The 25,903-nt window shown below is 43.5% G+C and overlaps 1 protein-coding gene across 1 annotated transcript; it reads left to right on the top strand.

The window, feature by feature from the left end:
* The first annotated feature begins 1,424 nt into the window (after positions 1-1,424).
* On the top strand, positions 1,425-24,105 carry ZNF318 (zinc finger protein 318). The gene is given in 19 exon segments (XM_044005237.1): positions 1,425-1,984; positions 3,110-3,261; positions 8,882-9,500; positions 10,073-10,655; positions 10,658-10,818; positions 10,820-11,498; positions 13,426-13,521; positions 13,708-13,712; positions 14,369-14,390; positions 14,393-14,526; positions 14,529-14,714; positions 16,866-17,072; positions 17,538-17,609; positions 17,611-17,630; positions 19,139-19,173; positions 19,176-19,219; positions 19,222-19,265; positions 19,678-22,954; positions 22,957-24,105. Coding segments are annotated over 19 exon segments (6,909 nt in total). The 5' UTR covers positions 1,425-1,492; the 3' UTR covers positions 23,038-24,105.
* Positions 24,106-25,903: the final 1,798 nt, after the last annotated feature.

Genomic DNA, 25,903 nt, shown 5'->3' with positions numbered 1-25,903 from the left:
AAAAGAGCTAATTCTATCGGAGTTGAACAACACACAATGTTGCTGTTACTGTGTACAATGTTCTCCTGGTTCTGCTCACTCCACTTATTATTAGTCCACTTAAGTCTCCTGATTTTTCTGAAATCTGTCTGCTCCTCGATTCTTACAGCACAATAGTATTTTATTACATTCACATACCACAACTTGTTTAGCTATTCTTCAATTGATGGGCATCCCTTCAATTTCTAATCCTTAGACACCACAAAAAAAGCTTCTGTAAATATATATATATATTTTTTGGTGAGGCAATTGGGGTTAAGTGACTTGCCCAGGGTCACACAGCTAGTAAGTGTCAAGTGTCTGAGGCCAGATTTGAACTCAAGTCCTCCTGAATCCAGGGCCAGTGCTTTATCCACTGGACCACCTAGCTGCCCCTGCTATAAATATTTTTGTACAAATGGGTCCTTTCCCTTTTGATCTCTTTGGCATATAGACCTGGTAGGGGCACTGCTGGGTCAAGGGGTATGCCATTTTATAGCCCTTTGGGCATTTTTCCAAATTGTTCTTCAGAATGGTTAAATCAATTCATACCTTCACCAAAAGCATATTAGCGTCCCAATTTTTCCACATTCCCTCTATTGAAAAACTACATTTCAACATTTTGAGTTTCCTTTATAACCCTATGTCTTGTATTTACTTTAAAAAAAAACCCACAACATTGTGATAAGAGGGTCTAGAGACTCCATGACCTTGATCTTCCAATTTCAGTTAATGAGATTTTATATTATATATTAAATTATATTAAAATTTTATATTTTTAAAAGGACAAATTTAAAAAAATTCCTTTGTGGCAGGGTGGGCCTACTGTGTGCAAGGAACTACAGTGTCAGACACGAGAGATTTTATGATTCTCCCTCCTTTCTCCCCCCTCGTGTTTCTTCCCCCTTCAAGTGACGGCTTACGAGGACCACCCAGCTGGGAGAGCGTGGGCGGACCCTCTCGGAGGTGCCGAGCCCCACCCATTTCTCTCTAACCCTTTCCTCCTTGACCCAACCCCGCCTCGTTGGCTCCGCCCCCGTTCCCCTCCCACCTGGGGCCAGACAGCGCAGAGTCACGCGGCCTCGAGAGGCGGGGCTGGTGGCCGCCATCTTGCCAGGATAGAAGGAGGTTCTAGTCCGAGGCGTTCGCGTCAGCTTTCCCTTTTCAGTCCCGCCCTCCCGCCTTTTCTCCCTCCTCCCGCTCCGCTACTCCCGCCCCCACTAATCCCCGCGGAGACGCGGGTGGGAGGGAAGGAGAGGAGGCAGAAGGCAGGAGGCGTGTCGCGGGCTCGCCCCAACGACCCGGCGGCGCGCGCGGCCGGCCCCCCGCGGGGGCCCCTGAGGCGGCGGGGGCGGGGGCGGCGGCGGCGGCGGGGGCGCGCGCGCGCGGCGGCGCTGGTTTCCAGGGCACCGCGGAGTCGGAGCGGTCTCGGCCTCCCTCTCGGGGCCGGGCCCGCGCCGCCCTCGCCGGCGCCATGTACCGCAGCAGCGGCCGCTCGTCGGTCTCCTCGCATCGGCCCAAGGAGAGCGGCGTCGGCGGCTCCCGCACCAGCCGCAGCGTCGGCTCCTCCTCCTCTGTCACCGGGCCGGTCCGCCGCGCCTCCCCGCCGCCTGCCGCCTCCTCTTCGGTCTCGGCCTCCCGCCCCCCGAGCCGCCGGCCCCGCTCCCCCTCGGGCCACCGCGTCCGCCACGGCTCCCCGTCCCCGCCGCTGCCGCATTCTCTCCGCGGCCGTCGGCGCGGCTCTCCGTCTCCGCCCTGGAGCCGCCGTGGGTCCCCGAGCCCGCCGCGGGTGCGTCGGGGCTCCCCGTCCCCGCCCCGCTCTCGCCGGGCCTCGCCTTCTCCGACCCGGCCCCGACGTCTCTTCCCGTCGGGCACCGGCGGCTTCCGAGGCAGCAGCCGCTCGTGCTCCCGCTCCGACTTCGCCCGGGACGGCCGCGGAGACCATCCGGGGGACAGCGGCAGCCGGGTAATCCACCCCCGCGCCCTGCAGCCCCCGGGTTAGGGTCCAGGGCAGGGAGCATCCCCTGTGCGCCGGGGTCCGGCTCGGCGCCTCCCGGGCCTGGGCCCGGCCAGAGGCGGTGCAGACTCCCTTCCGGGCCTAGGCGGCTCCGTAGAAAGCCTTACGGCATTACGGGGTCTTTCCTGAGGGATAACGGGAGTCGAGGAGCCCTTGTGGTGATGGAGCAGTGTGTGTTCCCAGGCTATGGGTGAGATTTGTGGGAAAATTTGGCCGCACACCTCCCCCCACCTCCCCGTTTTCTTTTTTTCCACCAGCCACCTTTCGCGTCATTCGTCTATGGGGCCTGGGTAATGGCAGTGCAGTGGTTTGCTTTCCTGAGCTATCCTTCCTCGGAAACCTGCGACACTGCAGGCTTTCGGGGCTTCAGCCGCCCCCTGGGGCTTGGGAAAGACAGCTCTAGTCGTGCCAGTCTTTCCCCGCAGAAAAGGAGAGGGTGCTTGCTATTCCTCGAGCCTTTTCTCTTTCTCTGGAATGAAATGAGCCTTATTCCGAGAGGAAAAAGGGAGCAAAAAGGGTGCGAGGTGAAAAAAAGATTATCCTGAACAAAAACCACCGTCTCTTTCTCTTTCCTCTCTCCCCTCCCTTTCTCCCTCTCCGCCTCTCCATTTTGAGTTCTGATTGCAGAGCAATGGATCTTTATTCTGAAAGATCTGTTTTGATTCCCGGTGGCAGGACTTCCATTTTCCTTGAGGGGTTCTGTGAGATGCTGTAGACGTGAAAGGGCATGAGCAGGGTTCTCTTGATTATTTGTCATGGGTGAATGGACTGTTTTTCTGTCATAAATGAGTAAGCGTATGGTGTCTAGGTGAGGGGCGGGGAGGAAAAGAGGATACGATTTGGGAAGGTGAAAGATAACCCTACCTTCAAGGAAATGCTTTTGAAGGTACTTGGGGTTGAGGAAGCATCATACAGTGTTTTATCTCTTACTCTGGAACTAGTGCTTCCTGGGAAATGGGAAATTGGGGGTGGGGTGACATTTTCAGTTTTGTTCTCTTATTTTTAACCTGTGATCTCATACTCATTGTACCTGTGAAAATTCAGGGAACCTACCCTTGTGTTTTGTCCCTACAGAGGCGATCTCCTGGACTCCGTTCTGAATCTTCAGTGGAACAAAGCTTGCGGATCACTGTTGGCAATGACAGATTTTGCCTTGGCTCACCTGATCCCCGGAGGCTTAATGATCGATTGGGGTCTCCAGTGGATAACCTGGGTGACATAGACAGGTAGGATTCTCCTAAAGCTAAGGATAATGGTAGTGGCTTGTTATATATATATATCAGGCTCTTAATTGCTGAAGTCCTTATGTTTGAAGTATTAGGTATTGGCACTGAAATTGTGCACCCATGTCCAGCACAGAGTGTGACAGAGGAAAAGGCCTTGGGGGTTGGAAGGCCTCCAAGAAGGAAGGGTACCAATAAAGACTATGCTGCCTGATAAAGTCTTATTTGGGTAAAATTCGGAATCGGGGGAAGGTTTTGAATATGAATCAAAGCCTGTAAGATCAGAGATTGGATTATGTGACTTAAATATGTCCTTACTCAACAAATCCTGAATACTAAACTGAAATGCCATTCTTAGAGTTTTGGGACTTAACATATAGGCTGAGAATATAGATTAATAAAGGGTTAAATTAATGGGTAAAAGATCATAGCACATTTAAAGGGAAGTTAGATGTTTAATTGTTCATCTTTAACTTATGATGCTGCTAAAATGGGAATGCATAGGAGCTGTCCTCCAGTCCATTGGTTATTGGTACTACCTTTACACGTAGACATAATTTAGATTGGTCTGGCCCATTCAGGCATTAAATTCTAATGTTGTTGCAGCTACATGTTTTATTAAAAACATGAATTAAATTGAGCAACAATTCAGATAATTAAGCCAGCTTGATAACTTTGCATTCAAATTAATTTTTTTCAAAGAAATAATCAACATTGTTTCTGTTGTTCTATTAGAATTCTCTATTCCTTAATTCTCCTTAATTTTTCCTAATGCGATCATTGTGTGAGTTTCATTCTTTTGGTTCTGCTTTTTTCACTTTTCATTATTTAGACCTGTATAGGCTTTTGCAGATTTACTTCAAATGCTTGTTTCTCTTAATTGCATTGCATTATTTCATTTTATCAATATGCCATCTTTTAGCCATTCCTTTGCTTTTGAATATTTAGGTGTTTCTTTTTTTAAAAAATTACATATAAAATGCTTTCATTGTATATCCCCATCAGCAGAATTACTGGGACAAAAAGTATAATGATTTTTTGTAACTTTTACTGTGTATTTCAGTTTCCTTTCCAAAAAGATTCTACAATTTCATCAGCACTAAGTATGCCTTTTTCTCTACAACCTTATCGACATTGAATTTTGTTGCTTTTAATTATTATTGCCGGTGTGCATGGTTATGAAGTGGTACCTCAAAGTTGTTTTAATTTTTATTTCTTTGACTTTTGGTGGATTGAGCAATGTTAAAAACTGATTATTAACAATGTGTTCTTTTGAAATCCTTTGGCAGTGTATCTTTTGTGGACAGAGTTAACATTGTGCTTGATTATATGGAAATAAATTTTTATGACAGATAATTAAAGAAAATAAAAGATGCATAGTAAGAAATTATTTACATCAGATATGAGAGATAAAAGCTTGACATCTTAAATATATAAGGAACTATACTGAAAACTATTAGGTGTTGAAGAGAGGGAAATATATTTTGGGAGAGAACTAAATTTAGACTTGGCATTGACTCCCAAGTCTGCAGGAAAAGGGTTGCAATTATGCAAGGAAAGTAACCATTTTGGAGCTTGCTTTTCCCAGCCTCCCTCAAATTATATAAGCTTGAGGGTTGTGACAATCTCTGTTTTGGTCCATTCCAGAATATTGTGGAAAGTAATACAAATTGGTTTGGCAGTAAGTGTAAATTTGCTCTTAGATGGAGAATGTATCTGTATACTAATGCATAGAACACATGAAGGGGGAGGAGGGCATTTTAGGGACAGATTTGAAGCAAGGCTGAGAGGAACATAATTGCCCCTAAATAGCATTCACCTCAAAGCATCATTTAAAGTAGGCAAATTGAAATAAAGGACGATAAAAAACATACCGGACTTTGAAGCTTTGGAGCCTTTGGTCTGAAGTCATGGCTTCAGTGCATGGAAGACATTTATATCCACTCTTCCCAGCTGCTTCTGTTTTCAGAAAGTGAGAGGGCAGCTTAGGTAAGTTGAATATGTGATGATTGTTTTACATTTTGTGCACTGGGGGTGATTTGCATACTTTATTGTTCACCAGAATATCATCCTTCCATTATAATGTTGTATTAATCGAAGCACCTGTTTTTAAAATACTAAATCTGATTCTGTTTTTTAGAGAAAAGTGAAAAGTACAGGGAGTTCCACAAAGCTATTTTCTGTCTTTTTCTACCCCCATCTCACCCATGTTTTTACACAGTTGTGACTCTTCTTCCTGCAGTTTGTGTTAGTCATCTATCCTTGAAGACTGTCTACCAAGGCTTGTGTTATCTTTGGAACATCCTTTGGCAGTGAGCCAATTTTCAGCTGGTGGTGGTGGTGAGAGGAGCTATGCCCCCCAACACTTGTGTATAAGTAAATTATTTACAAATTACTTGGTGTTCCCTTCTTTTACTCAGTGTCCTTATCAAATTGCATCAGTCAGCCAGTATTAAGTCCCTGTAATATGCCAGAGATACAAAGGAAAAAAATACCAATTCTTAAAGAGCTTACATTCTATGCAAGGAGGCAAAACACACATATGAAAGTATATACAAAATAAATACCAAAGTAGTTAGAGTATTGACAATGGGGGAAGACGATCAGGAAAGGCTTTATAAGAAGGTGAAGCTTGAACTTCATCTTGAAGGAAGGGAGGGATTTTGAGAGTTGGATATGAAAAGGAAACATTTCAGACATAGAGGACTGCCAGTGCAAAGGTGTGGAAATTAGAGAAAGAATGCTTTGTGTGTGAAACAGAAGCCAAGCTTGGCTGGATAGTAATGCACAGAGGTTTGGAAAGGAGAGTAATGTATAGTGATCCTAGAAGATAGATTCAGGCCAGGCTGTGAATTTCATGTCAGGATAGGATAGTTTACCTGGATGGTCATTACTACCCAGCCAAGTACATTTCTATTTAGGATAGCAACCTCCTCTCAATATGTGTGTTCTCTTTGTGTGGGAAACACTATAACACCTGACATTATAAGCCAAAATGTGTTCGTTGAATGAATACATTGGCTATGGGGGGACCAATGTGGTTATAACAGGAGTAATCTGCTGTCAGTTGTACCCCCAATGCAACTTCCATTCAAAGAACTTATTTCAGCACTTCTCATATTAAACTTTCATTCTCCTTCCTTCAAAGTAGGTTAGGGCCAGTATTTTTTGCTTTATTTTTGCCTGGCTTGGAGAAAGGAATTTCCCAAAGTGCCATAGGCAACCAGCAGTAAAGAATGTGGATTCCCAACTGGACAATTTTTTTTTAGTGTATAAAACATTTTTATTTCTAGTTTTGTGTTCTAATTTTAATCCCTTTTTCCCCTCCCCTTTCTCCTCCTTTGAGGTGGCAATAATCAGATATGGGTTATAAGTGGTATGATTATGTAAAAACATTACCATATTTTAGGACCATTTTTTTAACAGCGAGATCCAGCTAAACCTGCAAAGGGTACCTTTTCCAGAACTGGGCTTGACAGCAAGAGCTAAAGAATTTTTAGAGTTTTTTTTTTTTTTAAGTGAGGCAATTGGGGTTAAGTGACTTTCCCAGGGTCACACAGCTAGTAAGTGTTAAGTGTCTGAGGCCGCATTTGAACTCAGGTCCTCCTGACTCTGGGGCCGGTGCTCTACCCACTGCGCCACCTAGCTGCCCCTTTTTTAGAGCTTTTTGAGACTTTGTGATCATTGTTTTCCTTTGAGGTTACTCGGTTGGTTTTGAACCTTGTTTGAGACAGGAGACTTGTAACTTTCTGAATGATCTAATTTTGGCATGTGTATTCATTTAACATCTTACTCTTTCCAGTGTTTCTTAACCTCTTATTGAGATGAAACTCTGAGATCTTATGTCTGGATTCTGACTTGCTGGGAATTACCTTTCTCCATCTAGATTGATAGTACTTTATACTGACATCTCTTCCAAGAAATAGCTTCCTTTACCACTGAAGATATTCAGAGAAAGGCTGGCTATCCCTTTCTCTGGAATGTTGAAGGGATTACTATTTAGGTGTGGTTTGGACTTCTGAAATTCCTTCCAAACTCTGAGATTCTCTAATAAGATTAAGTACTAAGAGTCTACATTAGTTGGTAGTTGCATAGCACCATTATGTATTCTGGGTCTGACTAGTATCTAGCCTTGGCAGCACAAATGAATTTGCCAAATCCACTAGATCTGTTTTTTCCTTAAGTAGTATGAGTAGAAAATTTTGTTATTGTTTTTTTAAGTAGTGAGGTAACATACCTTACCAATATTCTATCCTAGTAGCAGGTGTATTGAGGCACTCCGAGCTTGGCGATATACAAGCATTCTACTGCTTTAAAATATAATGTAACTGATCACTCTTTTTTTTTTTTTCTTTTTTTTTAAGTGAGGCAATTGGGGTTAAGTGACTTGCCCCAGGGTCACACAGCTAGTAAATGTTAAGTGTCTGAGGCCGGATTTGAACTCAGGTATTCCTGACTCCAGGGCCGGTGCTCTGTCCATTGAGCCACCTAGCTGCCCCAGCCGACCAGTCTTGAGACATTCATTCTTATTGTGTTGCCATATACTACACTGGAACTTATAATATCTTCTTATACCTCCCACCTTCCCCAACACAGGGAAGAGGTAGTAATAGGAACATTTCTTCCCTGGTAGCAGTTTTATTTTCAACTTCTTTTGGAAAGATAAACTTTATCCTTTTCATAGGGTTGTTAATAAATGCTATTCAGGTCTAGACTTGTAGAGGAAGTAATGCCTAGTAAATACAAAATCAGTAGAAGGAATTGCAGAAGGCACCAATAATAATCATCCAAACTTTAGGACACTGTCCCTTTGGATCTGAGAGGTAAGCACTTTAATTTTTGTGTTGTTTTTTAAATTCAGATTTCTAAAAAGTTACATGCTTTTGAAGTGCCAGAGGGTCTTTATATTTGCTCCTTACCTCAAAAGATGTCCTTCTTTAAATGTAAGCTGCTATTGGAAATCTCTCCTAACCTGGGTGGTGCTATTGAAAACTTGTGGTAGTGTGACATTTGATGTTTGAGGTATTTGCCAGCCTCTTTAGGAAATGCCTAACAGTATTGAGGAAAGAAAACTTTGTGATGAGTGCTTTCTGGGATTCCCAGAGTAGGTTAAAATGGTTACCTTTGTTTTGTAACCAGAGGCAGGGATATAGACGGGACAGAGGTTTAATCCAGTTTCTGTTTCTTCCACATCTGAAATACTTTTTACCTTTTTACTTTGAGGTAAAAATGTGATGAGCCAGAATATCACTTAATCTATACTCACCTGAAGAATAACCTACTACTTTATGAGCATTCAAATAAGGCAGAAGAAAGCTGACAGGAGAGGCCAGAGGATCTTTGAAACTTGGAGGCCAGCAGTATGATACATAAATGAACCATCTAAATGCTTCTGGGAAAGTCAAATTGATGCCAGTGGAAATCACTGACTAGCTAATTTTCCTTAAAATGGCTATTTCATGGCACTAGATATGTGTTCTTATCTATTTTTGACCTTCCTATAATATTATATTCTGTCTTTAAGAATGCTCTGGGCAGTCCCAGAAGCATCTTTCTTTAATCTCTTCTGTCCTTATTGTCTTGAAATCCATTATATCCCGTGATTCCTCTCTGTTTTCTTCAGGGATGACCTGGCTGATGGTCCTATCTTCACACATAGTTCCCAGTGCTCCCGGGGCCTTGAGCGCTACACCACCCGGGAAGAAGGGCCCCTTAGCCCTTTTCTGGGGCGGCTGGATGAGGACTACAGGACAAGAGAGACCTTCCTCCATAGGTCTGACTATAACCCCCATGTTAGCCGTCATGATGATCTCCTTCGAGACAGAGACAAACTCAAAGTCTCCTACTCTATTCGATCTGAGGAAAGAAGCCGGGAAGCCAAACGGTCCCGATATGATGACAGTGAGAAGATCCATAGTTTGGTTGGGGACCACCCCAACTATATCTCAGGTGTCCGAAACTACCGACAACGAAGGCATAGCCCAAACTCCCGGTTCATGGATCCTGAGTTCCGGGAGCTAGACCTTGCCAGGAGGAAACGGGAGGAAGAAGAAGAGCGGAACAGAAGCTTGGGTCAGGATCTGGTGGGGGTAGATAGCAGCAGCAGCAGCAGTTGTACCATCTCTGGAGTATCAGGGTCAGAACCAGGATATACAGTGCATCGACCAGAGGATGTACCTATGATGCCCAAGAAGTCCATTCTGAAGAAGCGAGTAGAAGTAGATGTGGAACCTTCCTTGCAGGTCTGAATCCTATTTCTCTTTTTCATCTACCCAGTTCCTCCTTTTGCTGTGTTTGTTATACTGTCCAGCCAAACTGTATATTGATAGATGCAAAGGTTTTCTTAAATAGGAGGTATTCTATCCAGAACACTCCTAGGGGAACCTGTGGTGTTAATAGTGTATCCATGATTAAGCATCTAACTCTGTTTGTAAGAGGATCTACAAGTAGTTGATGTTGGAGAGTACTAATGGGGCCTGTCAGGTCTGCAAGACTAGGTCCTGTGAGCCTAGGACGAATCTACTCTATTCCTTATTTTCCCTTCCTGTCTTCTCTTCCCTCTCCCACTTTTCATACCTGCCTAAGGATATTTTTTTATCTATACCTACTTTCTCCAACTGATTCAGTAAGAACAAATGCGTTTTATTTTTGTGTTATTTATCATTCTTGACAGATGAACTCAGAACAAGAGCATTTCCATAAAAAAAACATAGAGAATTGTATATTACAGTGTTGTTGTTGAACAAATGCATTTTAAATAGGATCCTGTCATGGGTCTACTTGGGGGCTAAATTGATGGTATTTTTCTTTGCAGATGGAGAGTTTTTCTAGCAGTACGAACTCTAGCCAAGAACTTCCTCTCATCTCTGGCCACCCATCTCTTCCCCCAAGCAGTGCTACGGCCCCTTTTACTTCAGATATTGAAAACAACAAAGGAGCCATGACAGACACTGCATTGAAGGAATCCCAAGAATCCTATCAGTGGGGTCCCCTTTCTGGGCTGCCTAAGGATACTAGTCCCCTCAGAGAGAAGTTTGGGAGTTTTCTAAGCCACAAGGAGAAAATAGATGGGAAGGCTGAGTCTGGTGATCGGCACACAGATTTCTTGTTGCCCCATGAGAGAGCCAGCCAGGATGGCAGTGGTTTTTCCCGAATTCTGGGTATGTTGGCAGAGCCCCCTAGTGCCCAAGAAAAGAGGCGACGTAGCTTCCCAGACATAGAGGATGAGGAAAAGTTTCTCTATGGGAATGAAGAAGACGACTTGAAGTCAGACTCTCCGCCAAAGTCCCTTGGTGGCCTTGGGATTGAAGCCCGAAGACAGAGAGCAAGCTCCTCTCCCTCCCCCTCATCAGCTCTGAAACTGGATTCACGAGAGGAAAGCAATCCAGAATATGCCAAATCCATAACTTGCTCAAGACCATAGGGCTGGATATTGGGGTGGCAGAAATTAGCAAGTTGGCTGTGCGCACCCAGGAACGACTCCATGGAAAGAAGTTGTCCTCACACCCCTCAATTGATCGACGCTCACGTAGATCGACGGTCCTTTATTCTGATAGGAGTTTCTTCAGATTCACATAGGCTGGAAAGCAGGGAGGCACGCCGGAGTGATACTCGTTCTCCTGAAGTGTCCCGGCCACATGTAGTCTCTCCTGTGGATCCTTATCTGAGGGCGAAGAATAGCCCCCCATTCCTCAAGTCTGATCACCCCTTGAACCAGATCCCAGGACCAGAAGTGGCCAGCAGTGGGCCCCGGTCATCTGCTATCAGATGTCTGATTCCCTCAGCCCCAGCTCCTCCTATTAGACTCCCACACTGCACTTCCTCAGTGACCCAGTTTCAGATTCCTACTAATACTCAGTTCTCTGCAGCTCCAATCCCACCAAACTACCAGACACCTGCTATGCCTCCTTCCACCTTTGATGCCTATAGACACTACATGGCATATGCAGTCTCTGCTTGGCCCATGTACCCTTCTCCCCAGCAACCTGGCCATCCACTGACTGATCCCCACAGACTCATACCCATCACTAAACAGGTTACCCCTAGCCGCCCCAACCTTCGTGTGATCCCCACTGTGACCTCTGCTGAAGCCAAGAGAGATGAGTCATTGCTAATTCCCATTCCTGTCATCAACAATTCCACCAAGGTGCCCGTTCGACTACCCATTCCACCACTTATGAGATACAATCCAGAAAAGATCTCAGATGAGAAGAACCGGGCTTCCCAGAAGCAGAAGGTGAAGATTATCCTTGTGGTTGAATATCGTGAACTTGGGTCCTTTGTTTTAGGCTGTTTTTGTATTCTTCTGGGGCTGGGAGTTGTGGTCGGGCACTGGTTTCTTCAGATGCTATAGGAATTGTAATCCTCTCCCATGCAAGTGGGCCTGTCTCTTCTCCCCACCCCACCCCCCACCCCCTCAGGTTTCCTCTTGTGTTTGTTCCTTAGGGTGAGCGGTCCTTCCATGGTGTGATTCTGGATCCAATCTTGGTAGGACAGTTGTCTTTTCAATTGGTTCTAACTTCCTTGTCCAAAGCCAAGGTCTCTATTCACATTGCTGGGCTTTTGTAGTATTGAATACAGAATGCTTTGGAGTAGAAGTCTTAAATAGCCATGGCTCTGCCAGAGGCTTTCTGGCTGTAAGCGGGTGGGCAGTAATTATGGATCTTTGTGCTTCATTTTAGTGAGTTTTTGAATAAGGAAATAGATGGGCTTGGGAAATGTAAGCTCTGCGGTGTTTTTGCTTTTTTTTCAGCTGTCTTTACAGAGAGTAAAGGACAAGGAGTGATGTCCTCATAATGGTGCCTCACATTTGGGTAGCTCTTTAAAAGTTTGCAAAGCACTTTCACATACATTCTTATTTGATAAAGACCCTTTGTGTTCCTAGGTCTGTAGAAGGAGAATTGTAGAGATCTAAAAACCTCGGAAGTTTGAAGCCATGGAAGAAACTTTCCAGCATTTTGTTTTTGGGTGGGAGGATTTTTTGTTTTGTTTTTGGCTTGCGTATTTTTCTTGGAGAGAAGGGGCTTAGAGATTATAAATGTTTAGGGCAACTCGAATATATGCAACAGAATTTGAGTGTCTTTTACAGATCTTTATGGATTTAAAAGAATTTTTGTTAGCTTAGGAATATATTACTATATATATATATATTATATATATATTATATAAAGGCTGGATTTCGGTTTCTTAAAAATTTTGTATATTTTGAGATATGGAGACATTGGAAAAAAAACAGAAAATAAGGTGTTCTCCCCTCCCCCCCCCCCCCCTTTTTTTTCCTAGGGCCATTACATCTCTGTGCAAGGTATCATAAGCTAGTTTAAGACAGCTAGGTGGTGGTTATAGTAGAGCACTAGATTTGGAGTCAGGAAATCAGGAAGACCTGAGTCCAAATTTGGTCCCAGACACTAGCTGTGTAACTCTTCCAGATCACTTGTAACCCTCTCAAACTCAGTTGTATTAGGGGTAAAACTTGAGATAATAATAGTTGCAGAAACTTAATATTGTTGGGAGGAATCAAATGAGTGATGTTTGTAAAATGCTTTGCAATACTTAAATAGCTATATAAATGTCAGTTGTTGTTAATAAGCTATATTCTTTCGATCTTGAAATGGAGGCTGATGGCTTCTATGGAGCCAGAACCTAAAAGAACTCAGCAAACTTTTAGTGACTGATTCTTTTCCCATAGTCCTTTGTATAAGTCCTAGACTCAGGGCCAATGAATTGCAAGGACTTCATTATGGTCTCTGAAGTTCAGAAATCATTCAAACCCAACGGTCTATTCTCTCGGCTCAGAAACACCATCTATCATGCCCTCAGTGTGGAATTCCTTTTGGATCTAACTTCCTAACTTAGAAAGGGACTTATTGGGAGTACTCTGGTATTCTCCTCAAGTAGTGTAGCTGACTGAATAGACATTGTCTGGGGAGAGGAAGGAAGAGAAAAGTACGAGTTTTTTCTGACCAGTTTATTAGAATGAAAATCATTCAGATATGGGCCTGAAGATACTAGGCTTTAATGTAGGTAGGCACATTTATCTTCTTTGAGATGGCCAAGAGACAATGATATTGTCATGAGAGCTTTTGGGGAAGGGATGTTAGTATGGAGTCTATTGCTGTGGAAGTGTAGAGGATAGCACCATAACCCTTTCTGTACCCTATAGGTTATTAGAAGAGAGGGAAAAACTGAGGAGTGATCCGGGATGCACGGCAGAAGAAATGTACTATCTCAGGACTGAGCTGGATCGGCTTCAATAGCAGCAAGGTATTGGTCCTTGCCCTAGAATGAAGCTGTTCCTGTGAGCCAGGCCTTATCCAGTTTTACAGAGAAAGCCAAGTGGAGAGCATTTAGGAGAGTCCTAGGACAGTGGATTTGTTGCCCCTGGGACCTGAATCATACAGTCTATTCCTTATACTCTAGACTTAGAAACTTGAATTCTTAGCCACAAAGGAGAGGTAGGGGCCTCTTGCTGTAACATCATTAGTAGATCTGAGAATCTCATTGTTGCAGTGGTGTGGGATAAGAGTGGGTGGGTAAGAGTTTCATTTGAGGTTCTAACTATTCCTGTCTGGGTCTGGAATAAGTGACCAAATAAGAGTAGAGGAGGCTTAATGTTACCTCTGTAAGAACCAGTCTCACGGGGGCAGCTAGGTGGCCCAGTGGATAGAGCACCAGCCCTGGATTCAGGAGGACCTGAGTTCAAATCTGGCCTCAGACACTTGACACTTAGTAGCTGTGTGACCCTGGGCAAGTCACTTAACCCCCATTGTCCTCCAAAAAAACAAAAAAGAACCAGTCTCATATGGGTAAGAAATATACTGGGAAGTTGTGAAAAGAAGGCTATTTTTTCTAGCCTAAAAAAATGTAGTGGAGAAGGGAGAGAATCTGCAATTTTGTGATTGAGTCTAATTGGACTAGGAAAGCAAACCAAATGGCCTCCTGAATCAAGTTAAATGAGACATAAACAAGAAAACCTTATTCTGGATTTAAAGACAAAAGTCTAGGGTTGTGTTGTTTTATTCCTCCCATTGTTGTTGAAGATAATTAGCATATGTGCTGGACTAACTTGCCATAATGGATGGTTTCTGGCTGCTGTCTCACCAGGGGGGAGTTGCTCCGTAAGAAACGGCGGGAGAAGATGGCCACAAAGACCCACTCCTGGTGGAGGTGAGCCGCACTGGCAGGACAACATCATGAAAGGAAATGGCAGAACTGCGGCGTGAGGCAGAGGCAGCAGAAAGAAACTGTCCTGAGCTGGACCAAGGTGGCATCAGATCCGGGGAATCAACATCTTTGATAAAACCCAGAAAGAGCCCTTCTAATGTTGAATAGCGCAAAGAGTCGTCAGAGAAGTCCTTGGGAAGGCTGAGAGAATCCAAGAGCCCAGAAAAAGAGTGTCTCCATCCTCTAACAACTCTTCCTCCTCCTCATCTTCCTCCTCCTCTTCCTCTAGCAAGGTAATGTCTGAACTCAAAGATTAATGAGGAGAGAGGCTTGGGGGCTCATCAGGCCTCCTAATCATCTGTACCTAGGTCAGGGCCTGGCAGAGCAGGGTGTTGTTAAGGGGCTAAAATTCTAGCTAACTGTCTAAAATATCTAATGAGTGGTCGCCAATAAATTATAAGCTTTAGCAAGAGGTTAGGCTTTTAAGCATTTATTAAGGAAAAACAAGAATTTGGTAAAGAAGAGAGAGAAAGGCCTAGATTTCTATCTATTAAAGGGAGAGCACATTTTTAGCTCCCTTCTCCGCCAGCGTCCCAGAAAGAGAGCGAGACTGAGCGCCAGTTCTCTTCCTTCCTCCTCCACTAGCCCGCGTCACTTCCTGACTCTGGGTCTTGCCCTCAAAGACCTTCCCTTCAATGGGCAGAACTCTTCTACAGTAAGTATCCAGCAGGTGGTGTCATTCCAATTGTTACAGTGTACCGTGTACTTTTCAAATACAATCACTTGTGTATTATCAACTCTCAATTATTTAGGGACTGGTTATTTCCCCAGAACTTATTGTAGTTGATAAATGTTTTTCTAGCATGTGGTGGTACCTTTTGCTGACTGTTGAAAAAGATAGCATCATTCTGGAGGTGGTGTGGTCCCTGATAGAGATAGGTACAATGTGCTTGAAAACCATAAGTTTCCATTCTTAATCAGGTGGGGTAGCAGGCTTTTTCCCTTTTAAAATAATAGCTTCTGAACTAAGCTCTGCAGTTAATGTGTTTAATCTTCATGAATGTACTCTTTTCAATATGGTTCAATTCAAATACAGAAAAGGGTTCTGTATTTTCTGCCGGCAGTTTTCTGTTCTCTGGGTTTTTTATGACTTAAATTTTTTTTTTGTCTGAGTTGTTATTCTGGACTTTTAGAGACTGATGCATAAGGCTATATATGACTTTGCCTAATGCCGAAATAACTCTGCCCCCATATAACTTTGTTTTGTGGTCATTGCCTAGTCTGTTTGGCCTGGGAGGAATGTTTTAGTCTCCAGGTGTCTTTTTAGCACAGTTCTTTTCCTCAACTAAAGGGGCTGTGGTTTCTATTGCCTGTGTCATTGTGAGTAGAGGAGCTCTGAGGGAAAGAGTAAGTGGCACATAGGTTGTGAATATTGCCTTCCTCAGATCTTGAGATGTCTGTCATCTTGGCTTGCCATTAGAGCCTCTATAGTCCTCAGTCTGAGTTGTCAGGGACATGAGTAAACCTGATGCTTCTGGACCAATTTTCTCATCTAATTTTCCTCTTCCTGGTGAGGAACTTCTGCCATGTCCATATCCTTTTTGCTCTTGCTGTTTCTCCTCTAACCTCATACACTGATTAAAGGTGGTTAATGTTCTTAGTATAGTGACTCCCATGCAGATGGCAGAATTACTTAGCATTTGCCTTTGAATCCCTAACACTTTCTCTTTCTTATTCCCTCATAATACCCACTCTGCAGTATACCTCCCATAGCCCAAATTATATTTCTGTATCCCCTTCCCTCCCACCACACACACACACCACCTTCCATTTCTTTAGTGTTTTGCTCTCAACTAAAGTATTTTAATGTGTCAGTAAAATTAATTTATGAAGGAAGATTTAATGGGTTACCCTGAGGGATTGCGTTAAAAAAACACAAAACAAGCAGATTAAATTAAAGGAATAGATCTCTAATGAGGAATTTCTACTTTTGGAGGTAGAGGGTACATTCCCAGAGCTTTTCAAATCATAGTCTAAGGTAAGTCACCTATTCTATCTATGCATAATACTTAGGCCTTCTCTTAAGTTTCCCAAAGAAGGAATTAAATGACTACTATACTTTCCAAGCAAGATTCTTTTGGTGCATTTTATCTTAGCTACTGCTGTGACTTGGTGCTCTTGGTGAGATGAAACTGAGAGGTCTCAGTGACTTTGTCTTAGAACCAGGTTTCTCTAGGTTCTCATCTCTTTTCTGAAGACCTAACCAATGACTGCAGCTTATATTCTGGAGGTATGGTCATGTGGACCCTACAAAACCTGAAGTGGGAAGTACTTGTTTTGAATTGTCCCTACCATCACTAGAGTTATTATATCCTTTTTCTTAGAGGGCAGGAGTTGGTTAAGTTCTGAGCTCATATTATTTGAAAACTTTTTTTCCCCTATAGGAGTCAAAGTCGAATAATGAGAAGTCTCATGCCAAGAGCCCCAAGCCCACAGATACCTCATCCCAACCCTCAGCCAAGCAGTCTTCCCAGCTGGCTACTGTATATGAATATTATGATGCTGGGAACCACTGGTGCAGAGATTGCAACACTATTTGTGGGACCATGTTTGATTTCTTTACTCACATGCATAAGAAGAAACACAGACAGGTAGGTGTCAGCCTCTCTTTCTTCTTTCTTTCCTTCCCCTCAAACCTCAGTACCTCCTTCCATATCTCAAAAACTGTCTGACAAAGTTGAAAAGTTCTCATGTGGGCTGGAGCCCCAGTTCAAAGAGCCAAGCAACCCCTTCGAAGGAGGCACCATCCCCAGGGCTCAGTCCAGGGTTCCTGGCTGTACCTAAACACCATAATAAGTGTAAGTGGAGCTTTTGTCTCTTGATTCCATTGAGTACCATGATTTTTTTGAGTTTCACTTCATCCATTGTTGGCTGCTTGCTCTAACATTTGTTTACCTTTTTCACAGGTGATTTCCGTTTTAACCATTTGGCAGATGGGGAGGGGGGTGGGTTGCTGGGGCCTATGACCTCAGGTGGGAGAGAAAATGACAGAGAGGAAAGGTGTATCCTTGAGTTATTAGTGCTGTTGTGTGAGCACCTCTGCCTCTTGCAAATAGACATTGGATCCCTACAACAGACCTTGGGCTTCGAAGATCCAGAGTGAGGGCAAGCAAGATACCACAAGCAGGTGTCGATAAAATAACAGTCCCTTGCCAAAGGTATGTACCTTTCTTTACCTACCTTCTTTTTCAGCCAGTTGGTGGAGGATTCCTTGGGCTATGATGGTGGGCGGGCAGTACTGGGATTCTTCTGAGAGAAACAGCAAAGGATAGAAGGAAGTAGGGTGAGTGGTGTCATCATGATGATCTCAAGGTCAGGCTTTCAAATTATTGGCAGTCTTATTTACCATCTTTTTATCTGAAACTCAGTGAACTGAGAAAAGTCAGAGATAATAGTTCATTTTAACTGCTTTTTCTTCTGAAAGAACTAAAAAAGGGTCTAGATTATTTGTTAGGAGAGTGAAGTACTTAAAAGTAATGGGAAGTTCCTTTGTTCTTGATCTTCCGTAGTTGAAAAGTAATCAGCATTTGCCCATACCATGAATCTGATGAGTAGACAACTTACTGAATAATTTGACATTGAATTATTACTCCAATGAATAGTTCTGGTCTGACTCTTATAATACTGTTGGCAAATGTTTCTGGATGCTTAGTGGTAGTTGTGGTTCCAAGAGAATTGGCAACAGAATTATCTATCAAGGGACCATGAATTACCTTCTGAGAACTCATCAACAAATGGCAGCAACATAATTGAGCAAGTGACAAAGCTAGTTGTTTTGATTTTCTTGCATGTGGGGTGGGTTTTAGAAACTCTTATAAAGTCTTTGTTCAGAAGGAGAGTGATTCCAAGGAGCCTGGACCAATCTTAGGACTAGTAGGGAGTGGTTAAAAGAATGTGCTCCATTCTTCCTGAGGACAAGGCAAGAAAAACTTGTAAGCATTTCCTTAGGGGTGCTGCTTTTATCTGATCAGTGAGGTTTTTAAAACCCAAGTTGATGGAGCGGTCATGGGTTCTTCCTCAAGATTTCTCGTGTTGGCACATAAACCTCTATCTCTAAGATGACACTTCGCTTTTAAGAAGACCTGCATTAGAAGTATTTAGTGATTTTTTACTACTGTAAGGGATTTCTAAGAGAGATTTAGCTTTTAGAATAGTGTTCCAGAGAGTGGAAAGTTAGGGGATGATGACTGAATGAAAAAACATTTATTGTTTTCTTTATTTCAAGCACTGTGTTAAGCAAATACCAAAAAAAGCAAGTCAATCTTTTACTACAAAGATCTTACATTCTGAAATATGGGAAAACGAATATAGAGCCTGCAGCATTAGGGTGGATAGCAATGCCAAGTAGTAGTCCAGAGAATGAAGTAGCAAGTGGAAGACAAGGTATAATACTCCAAAGAGTGCATCGGCAGGGTGAATGGCAAAGCCCAGGTTTCCATTGTGTGTGAAGGATGGGAAGTCCTAGGTTCAAGGTTTACATTTGAGACGGGGAAGAACAAGCCTTTGAGAGAGCTTCAAGGAAATAAGATTTCTAACTTAATGTAAGTGAAAATCTTTGTTCTTTACTATATTGACTCAGGATGGGTAAATGGAATTTCCTTTAGCTGGTGTCATTGTGGGTGTTGTGTGCTCATTTCTTTAACTCTTTTTATCTACTTGCTCCAGGCTCTGAATTTCTGATTCCCATTACTGGATTTACTGCCAACTCTGTGAGGATTTTTTTGGGGATCCAATTTCCTGGAGAACAACATGGTGAAATGTCACCAGCACAATGAGAAGTATAAGGTTGGTTTCTCGAGTAGCATAGTGCATTACCCCCATTTCCCTTTAGTGCCTTTTTCTTTCTAACTTCCTTTACCACCCCAACTTCACCAACTAAACCCTACAGAACTTAAAAAAAAAAGTCACTTGTTGCATTTTACCCAAGTAAACACTGACTGATATGACTTGCAGATTGGAGCTTTTTGTTTTTTAAAGTTCCACATCAAAGAGGGGCCAACTTTCTAGGAAGGTCTCAACCCCCAGAGAAAAAGAGACTCTGAGCCTGTCGAGAGAGTGTGTACTTCCTTAGAAAGGTAACCTCTGGTTTTCTATACTGGTATACATTATTGTTCAACGCAGTGTCAGGACCAAGGATTCTCGCATTTTTCCTAGTAACCCAGACTAGCCGTTGAGCCCTGCCTTTTCTTTTTCCAGAAAATATGTGGATGAAAAACCCCTGTATGAGGAGCGACGGAATCTGGATCGTCAGGCAGGTCTGGCTGTGGTCCTAGAGACTGAGCGCCGAAGGCAGAATGAACTAAAGCGAAAACTGAGTGAGAAGCCAAAGGAGGAAATAGATGAGAAGAAGGCAAAGGTGGCAAAAGAAATGAAGGAAGATGAAGAAAAGCTTTCTGAAGAACTAGATGAACAGCTCTCTGAGACTTGGAATTCCCCAGACAAACTTGAGAACAAGCGAAAGATGATCATAAAACTCCAGCTGAAAGAAGAAACAAAGGAGCCACAGACGTCCTCTTCTTTTGGCAAGTTTAGCTGGAAGAAGTCAGAAAAGGACGATGATAAAAGCTCTGCAGTAGCCCCAAGTGCCCCTAAGGAAGAGAATATGGAAACCAACAAAGACAAAGAGGATGGCAAAGCACAGGCTGGGAAAGTGAAGCCCATTGAGATAAAACTATCTGGGAAAACTGTCATTGCTCACACCAGTCCCTGGATGCCTGTTGTTGCCACCTCCACGCAGGCCAAAATCCGGCCTAACCTTCCTATCCCCACCACAGTGCTACGCAAGTCTGGCTCAGCGACAGTGAGCAAGCCTGCACCTCTTAACACTTTCTTGTCTATTAAATCCTCAGGTGCCACTGCCAAACCTCTGCCAGTGGTCAAAGAGTCTTCAACTGATCTCCTACTACCTCCTGACATAATCTCTAAGGCATTTGGTGGGGAAGAGGTGATCTTAAAAAGTTCCCCAGAGGAAAAGACTGTGTTGGCTGAGAAAAATGAGCCAGCTCCCATACCTGAGCAGCTATTGCCTCCACCTCCCCCACCTCCGCCACCGCCACCACTCCCAGTTACACTTAAGTCAACCACTGCACCACCTGCCCAAACAAGCACTGGACTGTCTCCGGTCAAGTCAACTCCTACCATATCCCAGATCTTGACCCCTGGTATAGGGGGGTCTAACCTCTTGACTCCAGTCTTGCCAGCTTCCATCTTGGCTCCGGTGCACCCTGCTGCCATCCCCTCAGATGAGGTGGCACCTGGGGTGAGTGAGAGTGACCATGACCAGGCTCTGTTATCTGTGCTGGTTCGTCCTCCACCACCACTCTCTGGTGTATTCAGTGAACAGGCCAAAAAATTAGAGAAACGGAACTCATGCCTAGCTACAGCCAATGCCAAGGATTTGTATGACATCTTCTACAGCAGTGGTGGGAAAGGGAATCCAGAAAGCAAGTTGGGCAATAGCACATTGTCCAATGGGGAGAGTAGCAACTCTTCTAAAAATGAGAACTTGGATAGTTCTTTCAGCCCTAGGGAGAGTGGTGTTCTCCTAAGGGGAATGTTCCAGGACAAGGGTTTGGCCAGTGCTTCTTTGGATAGCAGTTTGGCCAAGCCCATTGCAAAGACTCTGGGATCCCCAAAACAGCGGACAATTATGGAGCAGAGTTTGGGACTAAAGAATAGAGGTTGCCTACTTCTTACAGGAATGGACTTTAGTTCTGCTTCTCTTGCAGATGACCAGGGTAAGCCCCAGGAGGAAGTCAACCCAGAGGCAAATGCCTCAATCATGTTGCCCTCTAGTCCTTGTGAGAGTGAGACCAGTAGAGACATGTGTCTGGAGGGGGAAGCTGACCTCAACTCAGGAGAGCCAGGTCCTCCTGGTGTAGAGGAGCCAGCCCCCCAGATGTCAGACATACTATGTCCTGCCAAGTTGGTAGATACAATGGACCTTGCAGTAGTTGATAACCAAGCCCAAAGGATCCAAGATCCCCACCTAGCTGAAGAGCATTGTGGAAGTGAGGCAGAGGCCACCCCTGAGCTGGAAGAAGGGAGATTATTGCTCTCAGAGGGTGTGGGGAAAGAGAGAATAGGTGACCAGGATGAGGAGCTTCAGGCTTCATTATCTGTAGTGCAGAGGGACCCCCACAACCTGAAGGATTCCAGTTTGAAATGTGAAGACTTTTATATATGGAAGAGAGAAGCCAAACAGACCAAGCTGCCAAGGGATGACAAAATTGTTAATCAGCCTGAAGAAGTGGTGGTAGTTCCTGAAATGAAAGGTTTAGGTAAGGTAATGACAGAACTACACACACAAGCTCAGTCTAGTATGGAGATAAGATCAGACTCAGTTCAGTCAGATATTAGATCTATATCACAGATCCCACAGTCAACAAGTGTCCAACATTGTGTCCTAGAGTCATCTATCCAGTCCATAGTTAGGAGAAGCATTTATTTAACAGGCAGCCCACAAGAGCAAGCTATACTAGCGGGTTGTGAGGAATGTCAGGAAGACCAGTCCCCCGAACCAGCTAGTAGAATACCTGAAGTCAGAGGCTTCAAACCAGTGGGAAAAAAGCCAAAGGAAGAGTTGAATAAAATAATCTGCCAACCAGATATTTTGGAAGAGGAGACCAAGAAACCTGAGAACATAGAGAGTCCAAAGGGACAAGAATCAGGATTCCCAGACTTGTCCGTTGTCAGTACTGAATTAAGATTGGCAACAGAAAGCAAACCTGTAGAAGGCCTTGAAACTACAGATTTAGGGAAACTTTGTTCCCCAGGCAATCCAGCTTCTGGTTTATCCAGTGATCAGTTAGAACCAATCCAAGGGTCCTTAGCTACCCAGTCTAAGAATGTACATGAAGGGAGATTTTTGTGTTCTACAGGGTCAACTAACCTTATCTCTACTTTTTCTGAGTTTCCTTTTGAACCTCCTGAAGCCATGGAACTTGACTTAGGGATGAAGGATAAACAAAACTCTAAGCCCAGAAATGAGAAGATGCCTGATTCTGATACCTTGAAAACTCAGCTGGTGTTGAAAGCTGTTGATGAGGATATGGAAGTAACACATGAGCCCTTGGACCTCCAGGCTGAAGGAATGCTGCCTGAGGATACAGAAGAGACTTTCAGGTTAGAGGCTGCGGGGTCACTAGGACTGGAGTCAGATACCATCTGCTCTCCAGGCCTTCGGCCATCTGCCTGCCAGCCAGACCTGGTCAGCTTTGTAACATCAGTCTCTGAAAAGCAGGAAGAGAAGCTTTGTTCTCTACCTTCGGAGCCAGGTGATATATCTGAGAATAGTAGCCTGGATACAGGTACATTACAGCCAGAGTTTCAGAATCCCCCGTCTGTGATGGAGACCTTTTCTAAGGTGGACAAAGAAATGCCAGCTGTAAGTTATCCTGGAAAAGAATGGGTTGTCAGTGCTGCTATAAGCCCTAAGGAAATGCCAACGCAGGAGAAAGGTACAGTTGATGCTACCTAGAGGACCACACAAAATCTAGTGTTACCAGTGTTAGAAATGGAGAGGAGGAGAGAACTTTCAGAGCTACTTGTAAATAAGTTCTATTGGCTTCTAGAGCTCTGGTATTTAGAGGTCCAGGAACTGACTGGTCCTTCGTTTTGGAGACACCATGTAATGGTGCACTTAGCATCCTACAGTGAATATTGGTTGAAGTTAGAAAACATTTCCTTCTCCCTTTCTAAAAAGTACTACATAAACCACATCTTCTGTACAGATGTTTAAAAAAGAGAGAATATTTTTTTTCTGTGAATTCTGCCAATTTCTTTTCTCGTACTTTGCCATTAAAATGGATCTCTATCTGGCTCAATACACAGTGTGTTTTTGGTTGTATTTTGGCTTTGATTCTTTGCCAGTTCTTGGATTTGGGGGAAGGAGGGAACTATGGTTGACTTAAAAATCCTTTTGCTGTACCTGTCGATACCTGGTTCCATTCCTTGGGGATGCTGATGGACTTCTGTTGGGAAATACCATAAGGCTTGTTGACTTGGGAAATGTCCCTGTATCAATGGAGAATAATGTTTCTTAAGGATTTGGCCTGAGTGACTTTGCCTTTGTGTTGTTTTGAAATGAAGTGTGAGTAGTTCGTTTTTTTACTGTCTCTCTTGATCTGTGGCATGTTAATCTCCCCAAATCCCTTGACTATTACCTGTGTTTGAGACCATCCTGTCCACCCACAAACCTGTATGGAAATGGCCTCAGTAAACATGGAAGAAAATCTAGCTGACTCCCTTTTTGGAAGACAACAAATCGGTAAGGCTCATGGCTCGACGCCTGGACCAGACACACTTTGAGGTCACTTACATGATTTTAAATGGCCTTTCATTCATTGTATTGTGATCCAGTAACTTTTTGTGTTAAATCATTTAGCAGCTGCTCCTGCATTGAAGAGGCTGAAGACCTGAACCTTATCTTGGGATCAGACTCGGTCCTTGTGCCAGGAACCTATGTGTGCCCCTCCCTTCACTTCCCATCCTTCCAGGCCACTTCCACCATAGAGTGGTGTTTTGGGTTGTATATTTTGTTAAAAACAATTAAAGAATTCATGTGTTTGGCTTACACAAGTTTAATTGTTTTATTTTTCATTGTAAATCACCTTAGAATAAATATATTGGTCCAACATGTTTTGTTCTGGATTTTTGTTTGGAAACTAAAATATATCTGAACTGCAAAGGAAATGGGACTTCAGAATACCATTGGAAATGACTTTGGTGAACACAGAAGAAAAGCTAGCTGGGCTCTTGGTGAACAACTCACTCCCTACCCCCAGAGCCTGAAATTGATAATTATATTTTCGTAGCTCTTATTTGAATGATAGCTATATGGGAAGTTTTAGGACCATGTACCTTACCTGGGGACTGAAGTCACAGGGCCCATGACCCTGATGTGGAGTGCTTCTGGAAAAATAGGGCTCTTACCCTTGATTTCCTTGATTGCTACTGACAGCCCTCTTGCCCCTATTTGGAACCTGACAGAAACTGGGCCTCAGGATATCCACTTAAAAGGATAATCCATGTTACTATAGAGATAATCTATAAGTAGTGACCATATATCCATATATAATTACAACCACATACATCCTATAGACTAAAGATCAGACTGCTTCTCGCCTAGAGTTGCTGTTCCATCAGTGGGCCCTTAAGGAGAATGGGTTCCTTCTCCACATCCCTTCCATAAGGTCTTAATTCCAAATATGTAATGGATATCATCTCTTTCCCAGAACAATGACTAAAGTGCACTGTGAGCTATCCATTAATCTGACTGCTACTAGGTTTTGTGGAAAGAATTGACAGATGAGAAGTCTGTGATTTTGCATGGACAAGTCTTGACCCCAGGTACCTAAGTATTATTAAGCCTTAGCCCCAGAAGTTAGACTCTACTCCAGCCTGGGAGCAATAGACTGACCCAGAAGATTCCCTGTTGAATAGTGAATTCTTGATTTTTGTCCCCAACTCATCTTTCAGGTTGGGTGTGTCCAATGTATTTGGAAATTTAAAAGAAGCCTCTTCGGACCAACAGATGTGTTTTTGTCTCAATTTTTCTTTTTTTGCCTAGCACTTATTTACTCACCATGTGGTTGCAAGAGTATGTTTAGGAAAATTGGCATTTGAGCCTAATGCTGCCCTCTATTGAAAAACTCATCTTTTCCCAGCTGGAGTCAGCCCACTTGGGAAAGATAATGATTTCCAGTGGTTTGGGAAGGCTTAGAATGTTTTTTTTATATTTGAGATTGTGGCACCTTTGCTTTGGTAGTTTAGAGATAGACCCTCCAAATAAACAGGCACATAGGCAAATCCTGTGAGCTGCCACACACAGATTTGGGCCACAGCTGTTCTCCATATAGTCTTCCATGTATTTCTTACTATTCCTTCAGACCATTCCTAACACCTCCCTTCCTGTGATTTCTCATATGAAACAGCAAATGAATTCTTAAAATATTCTGGATGGGACTGGAAGTAGTTTTGTGTTCTTGAACACACAGGCTCTAGGGACACTTTCCTGGGGTATAGATAGCTGTACCTTAAAAGAAGGAACAGATGGCTTTCCAAGCTAGAACTGGTGCCCTGAAGAGTGAACAAGGGTGGAGCAGAAGCTATAAAGTAGAAAACAAAGCTTTAACTACTGTGCCGGGAGCACTGTCACCTGGATAGAGTCCAGCCTGTAAGTTATAAGACTCCTATAAATAAGATTTTTTTTCTCCTGGTGTAGCTAATGGAATCTTTTGTAATCATGCCTCGGGCCATTTTTTTTTTAAATCCACAGGCCTATAAGATTTTTTCCCCCTCAGCTCTACCCTAAATTCAAGGAGCAGTGTTAGTAGAAAGAACCCTAGACTTGAGAGCTGCTCTCTGACACTTATGAGTTACTTAAGTCATTCTTATTCTAATGCTTCCTTGGTAAAAAGGA

This window comes from Dromiciops gliroides, chromosome 4 (genome assembly GCF_019393635.1).
Source record: "Dromiciops gliroides isolate mDroGli1 chromosome 4, mDroGli1.pri, whole genome shotgun sequence".
Classification (NCBI taxonomy): domain Eukaryota; kingdom Metazoa; phylum Chordata; class Mammalia; order Microbiotheria; family Microbiotheriidae; genus Dromiciops; species Dromiciops gliroides.
This window is presented reverse-complemented; position numbering and strand designations above follow the sequence as displayed.